At 34.6% G+C, this 23,544-nt stretch overlaps 1 protein-coding gene across 1 annotated transcript in view; it reads right to left on the minus strand.

Annotated features, from left to right (window-relative positions):
• ds (dachsous cadherin-related 1) overlaps window positions 1-21,107 on the minus strand; it is a 298,517-nt gene extending 277,410 nt beyond the window's left edge. The window contains exon 1 of the mRNA XM_035865262.2: window positions 18,638-21,107. Within this exon, the coding sequence (XP_035721155.1) occupies window positions 18,638-20,338 (1,701 nt within the window). The 5' untranslated portion in view covers window positions 20,339-21,107. The remainder of the gene's footprint in view (window positions 1-18,637) is intronic.
• Window positions 21,108-23,544: the final 2,437 nt, after the last annotated feature.

Here is a 23,544-nt window from a genome sequence, read left to right on the forward strand (position 1 = left end):
GACTTAACTTTCTTGCATAAGACGCAAGGTTTCACGTGAATGAAAGTCCAAGTCTAGATTGCACAGTAGGATCAAAGTAGATCACCGTAGGTCGTCGTAACATTGATCACGAATAATCCAATAAAATTAATAATACAATATTAACGTCGTTATCGTATATATTACAATTTTCATTAATCTCATATAAAGTAAGCCCTTTATATAAAAACACATTAAGACAGTGCTGATTAATTAAATTAATGAAAATTAATTATTAAATTAAATATTACAAACTTTTTCTCGTTAATCCGATTTTATCGTATATAATTAATTGTTATAAAAGAAAACTAAAAGAAAAAAAGAAAAAAAAAAAAAAGAAACGATCGGTAAATATAGAGAAAGAGTGATATAGAGACAGAGAGAGAAAGAGAGAGAGAGAGAGAGAGAGAGAGAGAGAGAGAGGGAGAAAAAGAAACAACGTATGCACAAGATCGAACTATCGAAGTACACATGGCGGTGGTGGTCGGTGCACGCGAATGCATATACATCTCTGCCTCGTCGTTGCACTCGGGAATGCGGTCTATAGCGCGTAGGATCGAGAGCGTGTGCAAGAGAAAGAGAGAGATAGAAAATGAGAAAGAGAGATAGATAGAAAGGATGGAAAGAGAGAAAGAGAGACAGAGAGGGAGAGAGAGAGAGAGAGAGAGAGACAGAGAAGGAGAAGACGAAGAAGGTAAGTAAGAAAGATAGAGAGAGAGAGAGACAGAGAAAGAGAGAGAGAGAGAGAGAAAGAGAGAAAGAGAACGAGAAAAAGAGAGAGAACGAGAGGGAAGGAGAAGGAAATGGGTGGAGAGAACGACGAAGGGAAGGATAGGCACAAAGAAACGGCAAGAGAAAGAAGAAAAGGAGAGAAAGAGAGAAAGAGAGAGTGAAAGAGGAAAGAAAGAGAGAGGGTGAGATGATGAGAGAGAGAAAGAGAGAGAGAGAGAGAGAGAGAGAGAGAGATAGAAAAGGATAGAAAGAGAAAACATGCTCGGCAGTCGTAAACGGCAACAATTGCTGCGGGCGTTGCCACTCGAAAGTCTGAGTGCCTAATGCCAGATGTCAGACGATGGTTAGAGTCATTACGTTCGTCACTTCGTACACTACGATACGCGACGAACCATCTTTTATTAAATCTGGACCAATAGTCTTTCTCCAATCGTAACAAATAAATCTTATTATTCACGAAGGAATTCGTGTAAGGTAAAAGAAAGAAAGATAGAAAAAAAAAAAAAAAAAAAAAAAAAAGGAAAAGGAAAGAAAGGAAAGAAAGAAAGAAAAAGAGATGTCCAACTGAAAGGATGGGAAAAATCATGAAGATTTTCAAGAGAGAGATAGATAGATAGATAGATAGATAGAGAGAAAGAGAAAAATAGAGATAAAGAGAGAATGAGAAAATAAGATGGAGATAGAGAGAAGAACAAGGACGACGAAAGCTTCCTTCTATTCGTTCTTCGCTCTCTCGACCGCCTTTCTTCATTCTTAGAGGTAAAAAGACGGATGTACGAACGGACAAAAGGCAGCGTGGCTTAATGATCCTCGGTTGCCAGTTAGGACGTATTATAATGGGAGGCTTGCGCGAGGATGAATTGGAACCCGTGTCCTGGCTGCGTAGGATAAGGCACCTACACGGAGCTCTCTTCGAGCTCGTCTTCTTCGTTCTCTTCTTTAAGGCACGCAGTATAATACATGCCAACGGTAACTACTCTCTTTCACTCTCCTTCTCCCTCTTCCTCTCCTTCTCTCTCTCTCTCTCTCTCTCTCTCTCTCTCTCTCTTTCTTTCTCTCATTCTTTCTCTTTCACGTACACCTACGTATTCGATACCGAACTTCAACTTGACATGATTTCCATTTTCGAGCCATTTCAATTTCGCAAGAACTAATGAATAACTTCATTTGATTTTCTTGTCGTTCTTTCTCGTTGGTATGCCGATAAAATTAATGCCCTCTCTTTCTCTCCCTCTTTCTTTCACTCTTTTTCCTTCTTTCTTTCTTTCTTTCTTTCTTTCTTTCTTTTTCTTTCTTCCTTTCACGTAAATGAAAGAGAAAAAGGAAGGCGGAAATAGCCTTAGGCTTTTTTGACTGACGTAGCGTAGAACTACGTTACTGTGCTTTCGGCTTTCGATCATACCGTCGAATATTTTTAGGTGCGATTGGTGCCACCCGATCACGTCGACATCAATCACGTCAAAGGATTGCTTCCTCGTTGTTACTTATAACTCATTAGAAATTAATGCGCCTTTTGAATAGTTTCGATCGTTACGATTCGTCAAAAGTTATAACTCCATGGTTATATTTCTCCGGACTAATTATTCAAAATTTCATTATATTTTGATCACTCTATCCAAGAAGATGTCTTCTTCTTCTTCTTCTTCTTCTTCTTTTTCTTCTTCATTTTTTCTTTTTCTTCTTTTGTTGTGACTGAATTGCCTTGAAAGAGTCAAATTTTAACTTGAATAAGCAACGTTCTCATGGCGTAAAGTACAACGAAGTACAAAGAAGAACTCAAACGGAACAAAAGGTAAAGAGAAATAGAAAGAGAGAAAGAGAGAGAAAGAGAGAAAGAGAGAGAAAGAGATAAAGAAAGTATCGATTCAAAGACAGAGAACTCGCGACTCTCGACTCACGAATTCGACTTCCAAAACCCGTTTCCGTTCCGAGCAGCCATAGATCGGGACCTCCTCTCTTAAGAGGTAGAGAAATAGCGAGAAAGAGAAAAAGAAAGACAAAGATAGATAGAAAGAAAGGGAGGGAACAAGAAACAGAGAAAAATAAAGGAGTAAAGAATAAGACGAGAATGAAAAAAAAAAAAAAAAACAAAAAACAAAAAAAACAAAAACAAAAAAAGAAAAGGAGAAAAGAGAAGGAAAGAAAGGGAAAGAAAAGAAGAAGAAAAAAAAACGGACAAAACGACAAAGAAAAATAAAACGAAAAAAACGAAGAAGCGAAAGGGGTGGAGCCATACCAAGGGGATGGAACGAGAAACCAAAAGAAAGAAAGAAAGAAAGAAAGAAAGAGAGGGGAAAAAAAAGAAAAAAAAAAGAAAAATAAAATATGAAAGAACAGAAAAAGTCTGGTCCGAATACGAGATGGAAAAGGATAGAGAGAGATAGGGGGTGGGAGGAAGAAGGTCCGACGAAAAATGTGTAATTATAATAATTATACCGTCGGGGATAACAATTATAAATCATCATTGAACTAGGCAACGGAATAAAAGAATATACTTGCTAACATAGCTCATGGATTAATATATATATATATGCACATACAAACTTTTATATATATATATATATATATATATATACATATATATGTATATATGTATATATAGAAGAGTATCGCGAAATATATTCGACGGCCATTGCAGAAAAGAGGCCACGAATGCATCTGTGTGCGGGCCAAAGCGGTCGATTGAAAAATGTACTCATTTATTCCTTGCAATTTCCATCGGCATTCGGCGGCACCTTCTCTCCTTCTCTCTCGCTCTTTTTCGTTGCGAAGATAAAAAGGTGGCATCCGAGAGACCAAACGTAGGAGGAGGAAGAAACCTTTCTTTTATCTCTCTCTCTCTCTCTCTCTCTCTCTCTCTCTTTTCATTTCTTTTCTTTCTTCTTTTTTGTTTTTTTGTTTTTCCTTTTTTTTTTTTTTTTTTTTTCTTTTGGTATGAATCCCTTTTTCTTTCATTTCGTCCACGCTTCGCTCGGTGTTATGAATGACAGACGCTTCGTCACAGAGCCAACTACCTCGCATCTCGACCTTTAGCTATACTCTTCTCTTTTATCTTTTTCTCTTTCTCTTTCTCTTTCTTTTTCTATTTCTTTTTCTCTTTCTCCTTCTTCACTCCTTTTCTTTCCTTTTTCATCTTCTCCTTCTTCTTCTTCTTCTTCTTCTTCTCCTGGTCCTTCTCCATCTCCTTTTCCTTCTTCTTCTTCTTCTTCTTCTTCTTCTTCTCAACAACTTCCTTCTTCTGGCACAGTCCTCAGAACAGAGATCCACCTTCTCTAATCTCCGTGACAAACCCAACGATCGTATCGCTCGAACTCGCGAAAGGGCGACGCTTCTGTGGACTCGATATCGTTTCAAACGAACGACCCACCCAAGGTGATACAAGAAGATTCGAGAGATAGGTCTCTCTTTCTCTCTCTCTCTCTCTCTCTTACACACGCACACACACACACACACACACACACTCTTATTTTATTTCTTTTTTTTACTACTTTCACTCTTATTTTCTAGTTCTATCTTAACTTTTACGAATTTCGAAAACTTTCACGTATGTATGTATGTATGTATGTATGTATATATGTATGTACATACGTATATTATGCGTCTATATATACTTTCGTAAGAGACTTTGTCAACTTGATTAATTTAATCCGACAGATCGGAGATTATAAACCTCCATACAAATTTTTATAATAAATTATTCTCATACTTTAGAAATTAATCTTTCTTCTATTTGTTTGATATTAAAAAAAAAAAAACAAAAAATCGCTTCAACCATTTGTATTCGAAAAGTACGATTAATTAATCATTTTTAAAATATCGTTCACAGATCGATAAATCTTTTAATACGATATCATTTTAATAGAATCCCTTAAGTAAATTCGATTAGAAGTTTTGACTAAGTAAATGAAACTAGTTTATTATAGATATAAGCTAATAATATTAACATAATAGAATTAACATTATAATTATCGTAATCGATCACGAATATATTATTAATTGTTATTATTATATGTTTCAAAAAATTATGATTATGTCTAATATAATAAAACATTTTCACGTTTATCTAATATCATATAATATCGATTATTAATTAATATTGATTAAATAATTAATATTAATCAGAGAAAGAGTGAGTGTGTGTATATACATATATACATACATATATATATATATATCAATTCTAATTGAGAATAAATATATTATTACTATCGAATATTAATTCATTTTAATATTAAATTAAATTTAATTAACGATTGTAATAGAATTTCTATTCGAATTTAAAGAAGCGCACGAGATAATTACGTAGTATCAATTAAACTAAATATAGAAATTGTAGAATAATTTATTACGTAGTTAAGAAGAAGATAATAAAAATTAATATCACTGTAACCTTTATACGCGTTATAAACATTATGTAGTAGTTTAAAATGAATAAGAGGATATGTATGTAAACAAAACGAAGAGACGCTTGGGCGTTCGACCTTGGCCCAAGAAGAACTCTCTGTATTGTTTCACATCAATCAAGCGTAGTACTCGATCCTGTTAAGACGTATTTGAACTCGCTCCTTCTTCCGAATTTTCTACGATATTAATTTTATACAAAATTAGCTTCTCATTTACATTACACATGCTGTATTTTATTTTCGAGTCAATAATTTATAATTTATTAATCATAATCAATCATATTTCGTGTCATATTCGACTTCCGTAAGTGTATATTATATATATACATACATATATATATATATATATGGTCCTTGCATACATATATACACATTTATATACGCAAATACATGAATACATTCATTATATATACACGCATACTATACATATATAATCTTATTCGATATTAATAATACTCTGATGAATTTTTCAAGTTATGATATACATACATACATACACGTTTATTATACACGCATATTATACATATTTAATCTTATTCAGTATTAATAATGTTCGTGAATGTATTAGGTCACAATTCATCATGTTCAACGAATTTATGAAGCTGAGCATATTGGACAGTAGCAATCAAGTCGTATTTAATAATCGTAATTAGTCGTACAAGTATAATAACTTGTCCGGAATATTTAAATAAATTACATCATAAGAATAAACTTATTAATGAAATTACGATCATTTTTGTTTCGGCTATTCCATTCTAAAATATTTGTCAATGAACGAAAACGTAAACGAAAACAATCAAACATTTAGTTTTCTTATGTTATTACAACTTCAAATATTATCATAGCTTTTATAAGATGTATTATATGAAGAGCTTGGCAAAGGTGGATGTAAACAAAAGGAGAACTGACAAGTACTGGCAAAAGAAGATGTAAACAAAACGAGAGATGCAGTCATGTTTATCCTTGACCCGAGTAAAACGTTCACTACGATCTCATTCAAGCGTAATACAAATCAATAATACGTAAGTACATATTATATATATATATATATATATATATACTTGTGATCAACAAATCGTGACTCATACATATATCCTATGTATTTTCTAAATTTCAAAATGGATCTCCATACGCAGCTACCTCCTTGTGGTGAGATCTGGTAACCGGTATTGCCTACGGTGTTCATATATATGGTGCAACGTAGGCACTGCCGGGCGAATGGCTGACGTTCGTTGCATTAGAAAAATCCTTAGCTTTTTCATTTTATATATTTTATCAGAATAAAAAGAATAATATACGCTACGATTTATCATGAATTTTTTTTCTTTTATCAATCAATGTAAATTAATATAGATTAAAAAATTTTATTTATCAATATAAATGAATAAATTAATGTGATAATTTATTTATCGATATAAATTAAAGTAATAGAAAGTTCAAGATACATAAAAATTCTGCTTAATTTATTCTTATAGAACAGAAATTAATTTATTACTGTTTCTCGTTTAATTTTACTTTAATGCTATATCTATTTAATTATAGGTATTTATGCAATTAATATATTTCTATAAACATATTCCTATTTACGATTAGATCTATATTTAAACGATAGATTGAAACATTTATATCGTTTGTACTTTTTCTAAAATTTATTTTAATATAATATTAAAATTATACGGTATATATCTTCTGAATACTTTCTTTTCCATTATTTTATCATTATTAAAACATACGAAAGAAAATAGTATAGGTTCAAAATACATCGAATCAAAAATAATGCAATTTATAAGATAAAATTTGATTTTACAAAATTACATTACAGTTTGCTTTGACGAACATTTAATGGCACACTTTCTTCGTGCCATTTTTTTTTTTTTTTTTTTTTTTTTTTTTTTTTTTTTTTTTTTTATTTAATTGATAAGTCTTCAGTTGTGATCGCGTGCAATGCGATCTTAGAGTCAGTGCTTGTACGAAAAAGTTATAATTTTTGCAACTTATTCAGTTGCTTTAAAAATTCAATTAAATCGCGAATCAGAGTCAGTGTTGTTCGCCGAATAAAATATCTCGGTCGTGTTAATAAATCAATGGAAAAAAAATGTATATAAAATTCTTATTAAAATAATTTGTTCGCCGCGTTATTAGATTCATTAGCACACTTTCGGTCTATTCGGTAGAAGAGGATTGATTGCGTTGCGATAATTATTGTAATGGTCGAAAGTGTGAATTTAAAAATTCATCCTCTTCATCTTTATCGACGAATGTAAAATTTCGTCCGGATACAATAACATGTAAGTATATTTCTTTCCTTTAATCATTATTTCTTCGATTCATTGATCAAATCAAATATTTTTGTAATTATTTTCATTCATTAAAGATATTCCTTTTATATGGAACATATAATTAATTCTTTTTTTTTTTTTTTTTTTTTTTATACAACTTTAATAATAGTATCACAATCAACGTATCATCGATTCAACAATAATTTCGATCAACTTCACGACATCGTTCGACCAACGTCAAAGGGAGGACGAGTGTTTTGGAGCCATCGCAGAACTTCTTAAGTAGTAAGTGAAAATTTTGAAGTTCCTCTGGTGCCCATCATGCCGAGGATGAAAGGTCCATATTGGCACGGGTTACTGGTTGTATTCGCAGATGTCTCATTGTCCGAAACGAGCAAAAGTGACCGTGATTAAGATCATTGATTTTATTCACGAATGGTTCCCTAATATGTGTAGTTAGTTCTTTTCTTGTGAATTTTTTATTATTATTATATAGATGTGTCAGGCTAGGGTCTTCTTGTTTCAAAATCGTTTAATTAACAGTGCTATTAATTAGCACTTTTTTCTCTCTTCGTTTTTCCTCGCGATATTAATAATGAAATCGGGCATTCATTTATCCGATTTCGTTCAAATAAAGCATATAACGTGATTCACGTTACATGCATTGCTTCGCACTTAATCTATTTAATCGCGATTTACTTCGATATTTTGATATATCAATGATATAGAAATGAGCAAGAAGACAAACTCCCTTTTCGCGACGGATAGATTCTGTCAGTCAAGTGGTGAATCATAATTCCCGTTCTTTCATTAGAACAGCCATTTGATGAAAGGAATCGTCCGAGGTTATTTTTTATTACAAATTAAATATTTCAATAAATTAAATATTTCAATAAATATTTTCTCCTAATCCAATTTCATAATCTCATAATTTGTATGTATATATACGAGATATATACATATTTCATATCTACATGTCAACACAGCTACCGTGGGTCGCTCAAAGACCCTTATGCGGTGTGCAATGTAATAGAGTTATATAAGATTTTTTGCAACTCTAATTTTACCACGACGTGGTGTAACTATTATAACTATTATCATCATCAACTCCCTCCCCCTCTTCCTCCTTTTGTTTGAGTCCTTGCTAATAAGGTAAGCAATGAGACTCATAGAGTCACAGTCCGTTTAGGCCTAGTTTATAAGTTAATCATTTTTTAGTTGAGGATTTTCAGCACTAATTGTACTAATACCCGTTTCTCCCTTCCCCTCCCCCCTATGCTTTCTGCGTTCTCATCTATGCGTTTGCCCAGGTGTTACTCGTTTGGGTGAGAAACAGTCAGTGTGGGTTTTTAGTTTTAAATTTCCATTTTAGCGGCTGTCATTGTGCTGGTGATTGCACGGTGTACCTTGCACTTGTATGTGCGTTTTAGGTGATGCATTGTACATCGTTTCGCGATAACTTTTTATAATAAATTAATAATAAATAAATATCTTATTATATTAATATCGTTTTGCATAGTTACCACATGTTTCTGTGGAAAATTTTAAATACTCGTATATATTACTAGTATCCATGTATATACTTAGTATGTACTAGTATTTTTGCTTTAGTCATATATGCAATAATCATTAGTCATGGCAGTCGATTACAGCAATTAGTACGTACTCCTAATACATTAGAACAATACGCGTTTGAACTGGGGTGTCGGAGGTGCCCCGGGGCATGCTCTCTAGTGTAGGCTTTTGCACCCTGGTGGCGTGTGAGAGAACCGTGGAGCGTATGTGTTGGTGTGAATGCTTTGCACTTTTTAAATATAGATGATAGGCAGGCAGGTAGCATACCTTTTTCTGAGTGAATGTCCAAATTGTAAATAAGTAGGTAGGGACCGGAAGACGCTGGATCCGATTCTCATTCAGGAATGAGAAGTCCCGTCTCCGGGGATTTGTGAAGTTTCAGCAAATTTTACGATCATTCAGCATGTCTGAATTATCTTTTATTCTTATCTTTTTTTTAGATTTTTTGCTGACACTTTGCATCGCGCAACGTATCAGTATCAAAACAGTTCGAAAAACTTTGCACTCAATGAGAACATTAGATGCATCCCATATATTTTGAACTTGGCAAAGGATTTTGAACTTGTTCGATACTTAGTTATAAATTAACTCTTGCACTCCGCGATTCTTGAAATATTTTTTATATAAAATCTATATATTTTTTTGTGATCCTGAAATTTCATAACTCCATAATTTGTATGTATATATATATATATATATGTGTACGAGATATATTATATACATATTTCATACCTACATGTCAATACAGCTACCGCGGGTCGTTCAAAGGCTCTTATGCGGTGTTTAATGTATTAGAGTTGTATAAGGATTTTTGCAATTCTACTTTTACCACGATGTGGTAACTATTATGATATCATCATCATCATTATTATCATCCTTCTCCTTCTCCTTCTCCTTCTCCTCCGTTTGTATGAGCCTTTGCTCAAATTAGAATCTACTTGTATACTTAAAATGGAAATATTGTAATTCTCGTGATTTTAACTTTTTACCAAAACTTTTTTCATCTTTTAAGTGCAAGCAGTTAATCTTAGTTTGTAATAGGTTCAACGATTAGAATGAATATCATGTCTGCTGGAGCATTCAATTAAATGTGCCTGTGTAATAGTGCACGATTGATGGATTCTTTGAGTCCATTGATTGTCCGCAGGCTAGGATAGTTTTACGGATTAATTCGAATATTTATATATCAATTTTTTATTTTTATTTAATTTTGTTTTTTTTTCTTTTTTTTTTAATTAAACAAATAAATAAATAAATAAATAAATAAAGATCACTAGAAAATCGAGACGCATTCAGGTAGAATAGAAAACGCAGTTGAGAATACGTGTTGGGACTCGTCAGTGCCGTTCGGGATGATTCATTCGCGAATTTTGCCATACTTCAGTGATTATACTAATTAGAAGAAATCGATACTTTACGTCGCAAACACTTACCGCTCGTTAGATTAAGTAATAGAAAAAAAAAAAGAAAAAAAGAAAAAACCAGCGAATATGTTTTTTTTACTTCCCAATACTCCTTTAGCTTTGCGATTATTGCGTCTCGTTCAATGCGTGCGTTAACACGAGTGGTTTGAGTATTGTTGCGTAAAGTGAGATCAGGTCGGGATTAGGTCGATTTAGATTAGGGACGTTTTCATTCTTATAGTATAATCAACTGGAGTATGTCAATTTTTGTGGGTGCGTTGTTTTGAACGGTAGGGCGTTTTTTTGATGCGTAAACTTATCTTGCGTCGCACGTAAGGAATGCTCCAATGCAGTGGTTAGGGCATGAAGCAAGAAAAGGCTATATGCTGAAGAGGCCCCCACAAACTGTGGCTCAAGAGGGCAACTATCGACTACAAGTCATTTTTCTAAGGTTGACGATATGTCGAACCCTTCGTTAATGGCTTGTGGTCTTATCAAAATCCCTTTTACCCTTTTACCATGTTGTCACTTATGCTCGTAGTAGTTTGAACCTGAATGGAGATGATGGACCATTCCATCTCCCTGTCAACAATGTTCCACACTCGTGTTCGCGAAAAGTAGAATATTTGGAAAATTAGAGTCAAGCTTTTGGAATTTCTTTTCTTTTTTTTTTCATTTTTTTTTTTTTTGTTAATTAATAAAGTCATTACTATTTTCTTATTAAATTAAAAGTCGAGTCATTGCAATTTTTCTTATTATATTAAAAGTCGAGTCATTGCTATTTTTTTATTTGTTTTTATTTTAAAATTCGAGCCATTGGTATTTTTCTTATTGAATTAAATTTCGAGTCATTGCATTTTTTCTACTTTTCTTTTCCTTTTTTTTCTTTCTTTATTTTTTTTTTTCCCATTAAATTGAAATAGAGTCCTTGCACTTTTATCTTCTTAAAATAGAGTTTCGTCTTAGATTTGTAGTTTGAACAAATTAGAGTCACGTCCGTTAAATATTGTGTGGACGTCATGGCCTGCAGCAACATTGCACTCAGGAGTGCACCTGGATACCTAAGCGTGTTGATTTTTAATTCAGAATAATCATATATTTTTTTTCTCTTTTTCATGTATACTGTGTATGTATATATACGAGATATATACATATTTCATACCTAGATGTCAATGCATTACCGCGGGTCATTCAAAGATCCTTATGCGGTAAATAATAACGTAGGATTATAAAACCATTTTTATAACTTCCTACTTTTACCACGAGTTGTAAAATGACCATGTGGTAACCATCATCATCATCATCATCATCACCATCATCATCATTATCATCCTTTTGTAGTCTGATTCTAATTATTCTAATTATTCTGATTATTCTGATTATTCTGATTATTCTGATTATTCTGATTATTCTGATTAAAAATCTACAAGACTTGATATATGGATCCAAAAAGGACATGCCTGCATTCAGAAATGCAGATGAATATATTATATCAAGAATATACATTTCTCATTCAGAATGATCAAAATTAAATAAATAAATGAATGCACTAACGAAGATACTTAATGAATCAATATTTAAATATATCAATCTCTCACAATATTTCTTCTTAAGAAATTAAAATTGTCTAACAATAAAAAAGAGAACATTTCATTTTACTACATATACAATAATTGACTTATATTTAAATGGTGCAAATGATAGAAAAAAATTGTTGAATCATTCTGATAAGAAATATATGTCTTGCTAAACGAATGAAATGAAACAAATGGCTGCCAGCATTCAGGAATGCATATTAAAATATGTCAAAGGTATACATTTTTATTCCAATATTATCAATAAATGAATATAAAATGAGAGAAATAATAAGTATATATATGAGAAAAAGGGAAAGAGAGAGAGAGAGGGAGAAAGAGAAAGTATTTTTATTATAAATATATATATATATATATGATAATTTCATAAGAAATGCTAAGAAGATATAATGGACAATATAAAAATTATTAATAATTGTTTATACATATATGAAATAAATATAATTATTTTTTGGAATAAAAATGCATAAGTCTTGATATATAAATGAAGCGATTGAAATGGCTTGCCTGCACTCAGAAGTGCATATGATGAGTTCACAGTAAGTACATGCCTGCATACAGGAATGCAGATGAAAATAAAATAATAAGTATATACATTTCTCGTTCTGAATGATTAAAAATACGTAAAAGTATGCACTAATGAAAGTATGTAATAAATAAATATTTAAATATTCCAGTCACGGTATATATTCTATTATTTTCAAGAAATAAAAGTTATCTAACATTAAATAAAAAATATAACTTTATTCCATATATAATATTTAATTTATATTTAAATGGTGCAAATAAATGAAAAGAAAATTTAAAACATTCTGATTAGAAATGTATAAGCCTTGCTAATTGAACGAAATGAAAGAAATAACAGCCAGCACTCAGGAGTGCATAAAATATATCAAGAGTATACATTTTTATTACAAATTATTTAAATATAACTATTAAATGATAAAATTTCTAAGTATATAAGAAAGTATTTTTATATTACATATATACATACATTTGAATTATTCATAAGAAATTTGAGGAAGAAATAATGAATGATATGACAATGATTCTTTTAAGAAATGTTTATACATATATGAAAGAAATATTATTATTTTTTGGAATAGAAGCGTATAAATCTTGATATATAAATAAAAAGGCTGTCCCATACTCAGGAGTGTGGATAATAATAATTCAGAATAGGAACAGGACTGCATTCAGGAATGCACCTGTGTATTCTCAAGCATATAGATTTTTATTTCAAAATAATTATTAATTTTTTTATATAATTGTTAATAAATAAGTAATTTTCCCTTTATCTTTTTTTGTTTTTTTTCTTTTTTTATATGAATTATTATAATTGCATATTGTGCATGATACATACACATTACACATCTAATCTTACCATGAGTTGTAAAATAACTCATATGTGGTAATAATCATCATCATCATCATATTATTATTTTATTGATTATTTCGATTATTCTAATTCTAATATTATTCTGATTAAAAATCTATAAGACTTGATGAAGAATTAGGTTTCGCAATTGGATGCATTTAGAAATGCATATGCGAAAAAAAAAATGTTTGTTAAAGCCAACAGTAGTGATCAAGTAATTATATGAAATAAATTAATAAAAAATATATTTGTTAAAATATAAATTTACAAAAATTATTTATAAAATGAAATGAAGAAAATATTTAATACACGTGGCTCTGAAATTGTGAAAGTGTTCTACTTTTTCTTTTTTTCTTTTATTATAGTAATAAATTAAAATAGTGTCTTGTAAATGATGTAATATGTACATGGGACACTTGATGTAACCGTATACTACGCATTAAGTATTAAGCATTTTAAAATAAGATATTATATTTATTGATTAAATATACATTTGATCTCGATATGGTTGCGGTTATGGCGATATACTAAATTGCGTATGCATTTTGTAAAATAACACAAGACACAGTATATTTTGCATATCATTTTTTAAACGCGATCTTATTTCATCTCTTGAATATTTTTTTAATATTCACATTTCTTCTTTTTCATAAATGTATCTTGAACAATTTTTCCCAACATATTTTCTATAATAACTACGTCAATGTATTTAATTATTAACAACATTTTTCTCATTTTGTACTTGTACATTTATTAAAAGTTACGTACAATATTTATTTTAACTTAAAAGCTAAGCACATTTTGTAATGCACCGAGAATTTTAATGTATTTATTTTTTCTTTTTTTTTTTTTTTTTTTAATTTTGATTAAAAATGCTTTTTATCATTTACTGTGTGCTTCCATTGCTAGCTAAAGTTATAATTTGTATTTATTAAATTTTTAATAAATGGAAGTTTTCGGTGATGTATTTAGAAAATTTTATTTTACCACACATCACCTTTTATATAGTTATCTGTTGCAGAGTACTTTGTATTTGCAAATTTCGAAAATGGATGAAATATTAAATATAGGATAAAATTCAAGTAAAACATTGAACTATCAAAAGTGATCATTCATAAATTTCTCTCTCTCGTTGGATACAAATAATAATGTAAATAATAATATTATAAGGTATGTAATACATATGACATATAATAAATTAATAGAAATTTGTAAGTGCATTATAAAATTTTAATGTTACAGCTGTTTCAGATGTTCCAATTGACTTATGGTTAAGAAATTAAGAATAAAATATGAACAAATACAAATTTGATGAATGAGTTGATAATGGACAATGTATTTTCTTACGACTACTTCTGTTTTCATTCTATTTTTATTGGAATTTTGCAAGATTGTTTTTATTTAATCAGAACAGTAATTTATGTTTCAAGAAATACAACATAAATTGCAATTGTTCGTATTTCATCTATTGGAATTTGTAATCTCATTGAATGAAATAATTATTCATAAACTTATTTAATTTCAATATATTTTCAAATAATAATAACATGCTAGATATCTTATGTTCACAGAAATCTTATGTTGGTTGCTGATTTATCATATAAAATTCGTATATATTATTATTCTGATTGTACATATGAAATTATAAAATGTTATAGATATTTTTCATTCACAGATTAATTGCTGATTTATTATATGAAATTTGTATATTATTTTAACTGTATATATTAAATTATAAAACGTCTTTCAAATGTTTTGTTATCACAGGTTGAAATTCATGAATTATTTTAATTGCATATTAAATTATAAAATATTTGAAATATTTTATGTTCACAGATTGACAAATGAATTATTATATGAAATTGCAGAAATATAATAAGATAAAACATATAATATTAGTTTAAGATAATATATGTTTATTATGAAAATATTTCTTTCTATATTCTTATTTATCAATGTTTAATAACTTTATATTTCAGTTTTAATATAATCATTATCAAGATATTTTAGGATTAGATTTGGAATAGAGTATCAAAATTAAGGTCTCTCTTCCTTAATCGGGTAGATAGGTCGATATCAAACATTTCATAAATTTTCGTCCAACTTAAATTAATTGGAAAAAAATTGATGATTTGTTTCGCGATTGCTTTTGCCTTAATTTTTTTAAATTAATTAAATATATGTTGTTATTAAAAAGTAAATTATATTGTATTAGCAGTAGAGTCATAGCTCGTGGGTCTCCGTAAGCAGCAACCTCCAAGTGGTGAGACCCGGGCAATCGATATTAGTTGCGATTTATTTATTTATTTATTTATTTATTTATTTAAATATAAAATGTAACGCAAGTACTGTCGAGCTAATGGCTGCATTTAAATTCAATAATAAGTAATTACAAAAGAATTGACACGTGTTCAATCATGATTTAAATATCTTTTGGAATTATTTAAACTACAATTCAATGTGAATCTCTCTTGTCTTTTTGATTATGCGTATGCGTGCGTAAGTGTGTGTGTGTGTGTGTGTATATATATATGTATGTGTTTGCGCTCTTTTAAACGCTCGGAGAAGCGTGTAACGTTTTATGTCATAATTATAGCGATACCGATCCGACCAGGGGAAAATTAGTCATCGGCATCACCTCGAGCGTTACTTCAGACTTTCACCCGAGATCGTTGAAAGAAAGAAGAAAGAAGAAAAAAGAAAGAAATAAGGAAAAAGGGAAAGAAGGAAGAATACCAAGAATAAAAATTTGTGCATCACTCAAAGGGGAACACTTGCAAAATTCTATTTTGTTCCTTTTATCTCGACGTTGACTTTACTACGAGCCGGTAGTACGACAACTTCGTTATCGTACAAACTCAAGTTGGTATAGTGTTACTTTCGACGATTACGTCGAACGTAATACGATCATTCGTAAAAGGCGACGAGTACTATACCGCGTAATCCCCTTTATGAAACCGGCCGATATCTCAAATTTCACAAACACAGAAGTCAACGTCCCACCCTCTACTCTTTAACGTTTAATTCCTTGACGATATTCGAGGCGAACCTTCGATCGAATTTTTTTTTTCTTTTCTCTCTCTCTCTCTCTCTCTCTCACTTTCTCTCTTTCTTTCTTTCTTTCTTTCTTTCTTTCTTTCTTTCTTTCTTTCTTTCTTTCTTTTTTTTTCCTTTCATTCTCTCCTTGAAGCCGCCCTCGCCTTTTTATCCTGCATCGGAGGCCACGTATGCGCATGTAATGCAACAAGAAGAAACATCGATATCGTAACGACACGTTCGACTCGTTTCGGTGAAGAAACGTCGCTTCGAATTTTAACTTCATCGACTATCTGATACCAATTATTTCTTTTTATTAATATTTTATTATTTCAATTTCGTTTTATACTTTGTACTCCTACGTCTCTCATTTATGATATATCTATTATTCATTAATTATATATAGTTAGTTTGAACGATATATTAATTATTAAGATATTATTAAATAATGTCAATACGTTTTGAATGTTTCACGTTGAAGTTTCATTTAATTAAATAACACTATCGAGAATAATATTTAAAACATTGAAAATTATTGTTGGATTTAAACTATCCTCGATTGGTCTTTCGATTTTGCATTTAGTTTATTCTCATCCGGTATTGAAATTTATCGGACGCACCATATAAGAACGGAGAAAGGCGCGTTGGGAGGAGAAAGTAAAAGATATCGACAACGGTAGTCGTAAGTATGCGAACTCTATTACGCCAAGGACATCATAAATATAAAGAATAAAAAGAGATGGTTGATATGAAAGAAAGAAAAGAAAAGAAAAAAAAAAAAAAGAGAAAAAAGAAGAAGAAGAAAAAGAGAAAGAAGAAGAGTAAATAAGAAGAAAAAGAAAGAGAAAGAGAATTGACTTGTTAACTTAAATTATTACACGAGAATTTTTACACGTCGATTATTAAACGAATAATATTACAATAAATATTATTTCTTTTGAATATAATCGATAGATAAAATTATAAATAATAATAATAATGATGATGATAAAAATTGTATAGATAATGATAATAATAATAATTGAATGTTATTTTCTTATATTTAAAGTATGATGTTGGGTTCGCAGAAAATAAAGGTACGTTCCTGAACGATTCACGTACCGTTTCGTCCATACTCGATAGGTTTCCTCATTCACGTTCCTTCGAGAGTAGTATCGTATTCACTCTCCTTCTCCAGAGTTGTCGAGGTACGCGACGAATGCGAACGACCGTATGGATTCGCTCGAACGAACGTGTGGACTTTACTATCGAACTCTCGATTTTCCACGATAGAGTGCAGTGATCGATAATACTCCTTAACGGTTTACAAGTTATACTAATTGCACTACGCTCCGGGGAAACCTTTCGATTCGATAACCAATTATGGTTTTCCCAGAGAGAGAGAGAGAGAGAGAGATAGAGGGAAAGAGAAAGGGAAAGAGAGAAGTATAGTTTAAGTACTATCGTTGCTCTTTAGATATTTATTAGTATTTATATATCTGCATTAGTGTCTATCAAATTAAACGGAATGTTTGAAATCTTTGAATGGATGATTTATTTCTGTGAAAAAATTTTTACCAAATAAACGTCTTTTCTAATACTATGTCGGCTACTATTAAGAGTAAATATTACAGTAGAAAAAAAAATAGTAAAAAAATATATATTGTCACGAATCCCATTATTAAATTATTTCATCCATGTATGAATTAAGTCATTTCTTTTTTTCTTTCTTTCTTTCTTTCTTTCTTTTTTCTTTTTTTTTTTTTTTTTTGATTGATCTTCCTATACTAAGAATTTGATCCGTGGTACTCGATTAAATTTTTAATAAATCCTAAACTTATGAATACTTTGAAATAATCAAGATCCACGATCTAAGTGAGAATTTTTCATGGCTCGAAGAGAAATAAGAACGACGTAGAAGTTAAAATTTGGACGTAAGATCAAAAACACGGTTCATCGTTAAGCAAAGGATCCAAGGAATTCGAAATGTTGCCTTTCACTCGAGTATTTTATCGCACCGATTGACTTTTATCCTTCTAATAATTATACGAACGTGGTGGGTAACTCGCCATTGGCAAAGTAGCTATTAAAAGGTAACACTTTGCTGATCAGAAACGATCCCTTTCACGAAGGTATTCGTAATAAGGAAATGGCAAAGAAGATTGAATCGCAAAATTCAGGTTTTGTCGAGAAGAAAAAAAGAAATGAATAAAAAGGACTGTGGTGGAGAAAACGATACCTTGAGAAAACAGCGTCCAACTGGCATATCCTCCGGCACGGTGGCATTGTAGAGCGGCTTCTCGAAGATGGGTTCGTTGTCGTTGAGATCGTGAACCGTAACACGAACTGTAGCACTACTACTGAGAGGTGGACGTCCAGAATCAGTGGCTACAACTATGAGTATAGGAGCTGGGTCAGCTTCGCAATCGACATGGCTGATCGTACTGATCAATCCTGAGGTCTCGTCGATGGCGAACCAAGTGGAATTACGTATTGAGTATCTTACTGCTGAATTGGCACCTTCGTCCAAGTCGGTAGCGAGAACTCGAAGGACCGATGTACCTGGTTCGGAGGCTTCGAGGAGATGAGCCTCGTAGGTGTCACGTTCGAATTTTGGCGCGTTATCGTTAACGTCGGTGACTAGTAGCTTGAAATTACGAGTCGCTCTTAAGGGTGGTGTACCAGCGTCCGTAGCTTCAACCGAAAGTTCGTAAACTGGCTTCTCCTCTCGATCGAGCGGTCTCTCAACTACGACTAAGTAGATTATATTATCTCTTGTAGCCAAACCAAAATGTCCTTCGCCACCGGTCAACGTGACCGTCGCATTTGAATATTCTGTCCTCGAGTCAGGATCACTGACCGATATCCTTGCAACGAATTCGCCCGGTTGAGCGCTCTCGCTGATCTTAGGTGTGGCGTCGTCCGAGAGAAAGATCACCGTGATCGCCGGTTGATTGTCGTTGACGTCGGTGACACGGACGGACAGAAAAGCGCTCGCTTCGAGCGGCTGAGCACCCCGATCTCTCGCTACGATCACCAACTCGTGACGATCCTTCGACTCGAAGTCCAACGCCTTGTTCACGTAAACCATACCGCTCTCCGGATCAATACGGAACATCTCGCCGCGATCGGATTGTCTACGATTGATCGAGTACTCGATCCGACCGTTTTCACCGGCATCGGCGTCGCTAGCGTTCACGGCTAAGACCGGCGTGCCGACGGTCGCGTTCTCCGGCACGCTCGCCGCGTACCGAGTCTGATTGAAGATCGGCGGATTGTCGTTGACGTCCTGCACCGTCACGTTCACGTGCAGCCTCGAGCGTAACGCTGGCGAGCCCCCGTCGAGAGCCTCGATCACGAGACGGTAGTTGGAGCGAGCTTCGCGATCCAACGTTCCGCCGTTCTGAAGATCCAGATAGAGAACGCCGTCGCGACCGCGATGCTGCGACAACCTAAACGCCTCGCCGTCGTTACCTGAAACGATCTCGTAACGTTGCGTCGAGTATTGACCGAGATCAGGGTCTTTTGCCGGTGGTAATGCACGTTTCGCGTCTCTCGGTGAATTCTCTGGGAACTCAACGTCAACCCGATCTACAGGAAAGGTCGGTGCGTTGTCGTTCTCGTCCAATACCTTTACCACGACCTTTACGTTCTGCGGTAAGGAGACCAAAGTATAAGACGGCCTTGTCTCACGATCTAATGGCACCCTGGTCTTAATCTCACCCGTTGTCTGGTCAACCGTCAGATCAGCGTCCACTGCTGATCCTGAGACCGAAACTACCAGATACGGAGGGTTCTCCGCGTCGATGAAGCCCACCCTGGTGCCTGGCCGAGCGTTCTCGGAAACCTCGAAGCATCTGACCAGCTCGGACCGCGTGCCCGGGGCGAGGCTCGCTCCCAGGACGAGGAACAACAGTAGCAGGTGCCTTACCGGCCGCATCCTGGCCTCCTCCCGGCCTCCTCCTGCTAACCGCCTCTTCCTCTCTCTCTCTTTTCTCTCCTCTCTCCTCTCTCGCTCCTTCTACTCTGCTCTACACTCCTCTCTCCTTTTATTATCTCGACCCTTCCATCCTCGGACCGATCCTTCAACGATGGTATATCCTCCTCTTCCTCGCTTCCCTCTTCTTCTCCAGGATCTTCCACCTTGTCTAACTTCCACCTCCGACTACTCCAAACTTCTCTCTTTCTCTCTCTCTCTCTCTCTCACTCTCTCTCTTTCGATTTTTCTCGATCTATCTTTGTTTCTCTTGATTCTCCTAGATCTCTTTTTTATCACCTTTCCAGTCAAATTTTATCACCCACCAGCACCAACCACCAAACACAATCACCTCATCTCTCTTTCTCTCTCGATCTTCCTTCGTCCGCGACGACTCAACACACACTTTCCGATGAACCTCTTTTTCCAGCATAAAATATATAACTGCTTTACCCTATCATCCGTAGTCACTGTCACCGAGCATATACGCGCCGCGAGATATCGTACATTCCTCGCGTTAGATCCACCGACGATAACCGGATGGTCAACAAGACCGGTCGCGAACCTGGCGCGATCCTTTCGCTTCTCCTCCGCCGCTCGTCATCTCGTACCAGCTTTGCGTTCCGTTCTACCTGGTACGAGGAACGTCCGAGACGATGCTCGGCTTATCCAACGGCGCTTGTATCATAGAAAAGGATCCAGACTCGAGCGGGAGTGAACGACCGAAAGGATCCAGGGTCGTGTCTGCTCCTGAACTCGCACGAAACCGCTCACTCGCGACGAGATAACCGATACAAGAACGATACGAAAATTGCGATTTCCGCGGCTACCGATCTCTTTCTTTGCTTTCTCTCCTGATGGACTCTTTTAGTAGGACCGGACTATGTCCACGATGTGCGTTTCGATCGTGTATCTTTTCGTAACACCTTAACTCCTTGTACGTGTAAAAATATAACTATATATATACATATATATATATATATACAAGCGTACATACATACATACATACATATATACATACATATATATATATATATATATATATATATATATATACACGTACATACGTACGTAAAGATATCCACGAGAAAAACCGGTCACAGTATATAAAATAGAAGAGAAGCTCGATCGACGGCGTTCCTTCGATCTCTTCCAATAATCCCCGCTCGCGAGAAGACAAGAAATCCGCTCGTATTCGGTCGAACGAAACGCGACGATTCGCGGGCACGAGGTGTCGCGTTGTTCGGGCCAGCGTCCGTTCCGCGCGGCTTCGAGGTTAGGCATGCACTGACATGGCGGCACCTGCAAGGCCTACCCTTCCCCTGACTCGACCAACTCGGCTGCCTCAGTCAGGGGGACCCGGCTGGACCCGAGCGGCGGCCATCTTGGAGAGGGGAGCGCACTCCGATACACTCGGGGCCTGATACACTCCGGGCCCAGGCATTCAACGCGCGGCACGGCAGCGAGCACCTAGACTCTACTATACTCCTTCTCTTTCTTTCCTTCTCTCCCTCCCTCTCTCTCTCTCTCTCTCTCTCTCTCTCTGCTCTTCGAGCTCACGCGCGCGCGCACGCTCTTCTCTCCCTTGTCCTCTCTCTGCCGCCTTGCTACCTACCTACCTGAGCGCCCGGTATGCGAGGAACTGACTTACCGTCGGCGCTCATTCCGCACTCGGCCATACGAACCTCCTGTACGCCCGTGCCAAAGGTCCTGGAATTTCGTGACGTGACGAGGAAAGCGACTCAGGGAACGCGCACTCTTCTCTTACACCCTCCTTCCGACGACGATCTCATTTCTTTCCAACTCGATCTCTTTCTTTGATCTCTGTTTTCTCCATAGGTATACATTCCTTTCAATTCATTTTTATTTCCTTTTCTCCCTCTCTTACGTTGATATTGATTCGTATGAAAAAGTCAAAAGAAAAAAATGAAAAAAAGAAAAAAAGGAAAAAAAAAACAAAAAGAAAAAAGAAAAAGGAAGAAGAAAAAAAGATAAGAACATTGATTTAATTGGAATAAGATAGATACATGGAAAATGTTTTTTAGAAGGCGCCTCCAACTTGATCATGATCGATCGTGAACAACGTCGTCGTGACCGCATTGAGATACGTGAAACCAATGCCAGGATTCTCTTCTCTATCTCGAAAGGAATTCGACCTCGCTTGCGGTGAGCATACCCGCCAACTTTCCGCGCGTATCGCGTGATTTAACATCTTTCTTTCCTACGAGCGCGCGGATATCGAGTAAAATTTCCTCGTTCAATCTTGATTTTCATTTTTTCTCCTTCTCCTTCTCCTTCTTCTTCTTCTTTTACTTCTACGTCTTCTTCTTCTTCTTCTTCTTCTTCTTCTTCTTCTTCTTCTTCTTCTTCTTCTTCTTCTTCTTCTTCTTCTTCTTCTTCTTCTTCTTCTTCTTCTTCTTCTTCTTCTTCTTCTTCTTCTTCTTCTTCTTCTTCTTCTTCTTCTTCTTCTTCTTCTTCTTCTTCTTCTTCTTCTTCTTCTTCTTCTTCTTCTTCTTCTTCTTCTTCTTCTACTTCTTTCTGAACATAGTAATGCCAAACTAGAAATCGTACTTGTCACGCTAAAGTTGGCTAGCGAAAAATGACGACATTTTTTCTTTCTTTTCTACTTCTTCTTCTTTTTTTCTTTTCCTTTTCCTTCTCTTATCTTTTCAGAAGATCCACAAGAGATTGATCCGCAAAATTATCATTTATGTAATGATATCTATGATCGACACGTGCGTGGCATCGACAGCGCGAAAACAGGCCTGAACGAGAAAAGAAAAGGATAAGGAAAAGAAGAAAACGACGATAAGAGGGAGAGGGAGGAGGAGCAGGAGGAGAAGGAGGAGGAGGAGGAAGAGAAAGGGGAGGAGAAGGAGGAGGAGGAGGAGGAGGAGGAGGAGGAGGAGGAGGAGGAGGAGGAGGAAGAGAAGAAGAAGATCCATCGGTTCCGTCGGACAGTGCGACGTGTCCCGAGGGTCGAGGACCCTTGGACTCCTCTACCTGACTCTACGAGTAGGCAGATAAATCCGCCGCCTACTACTACTCGCTACGGACAATGCGCTCGGGACGGTGCATCATCGTTCGTATTGTTTGCCCAAGCATCGAGTGCACGGCCTGATCTTTTGCAGGTGCTGGAAGCAAGAATGAGTCTCGACCTCGAAAGTACG

This window comes from Vespa mandarinia, chromosome 11, assembly GCF_050613455.1.
Source record: "Vespa mandarinia isolate Hongniang chromosome 11, ASM5061345v1, whole genome shotgun sequence".
NCBI classification, from domain to species: domain Eukaryota; kingdom Metazoa; phylum Arthropoda; class Insecta; order Hymenoptera; family Vespidae; genus Vespa; species Vespa mandarinia.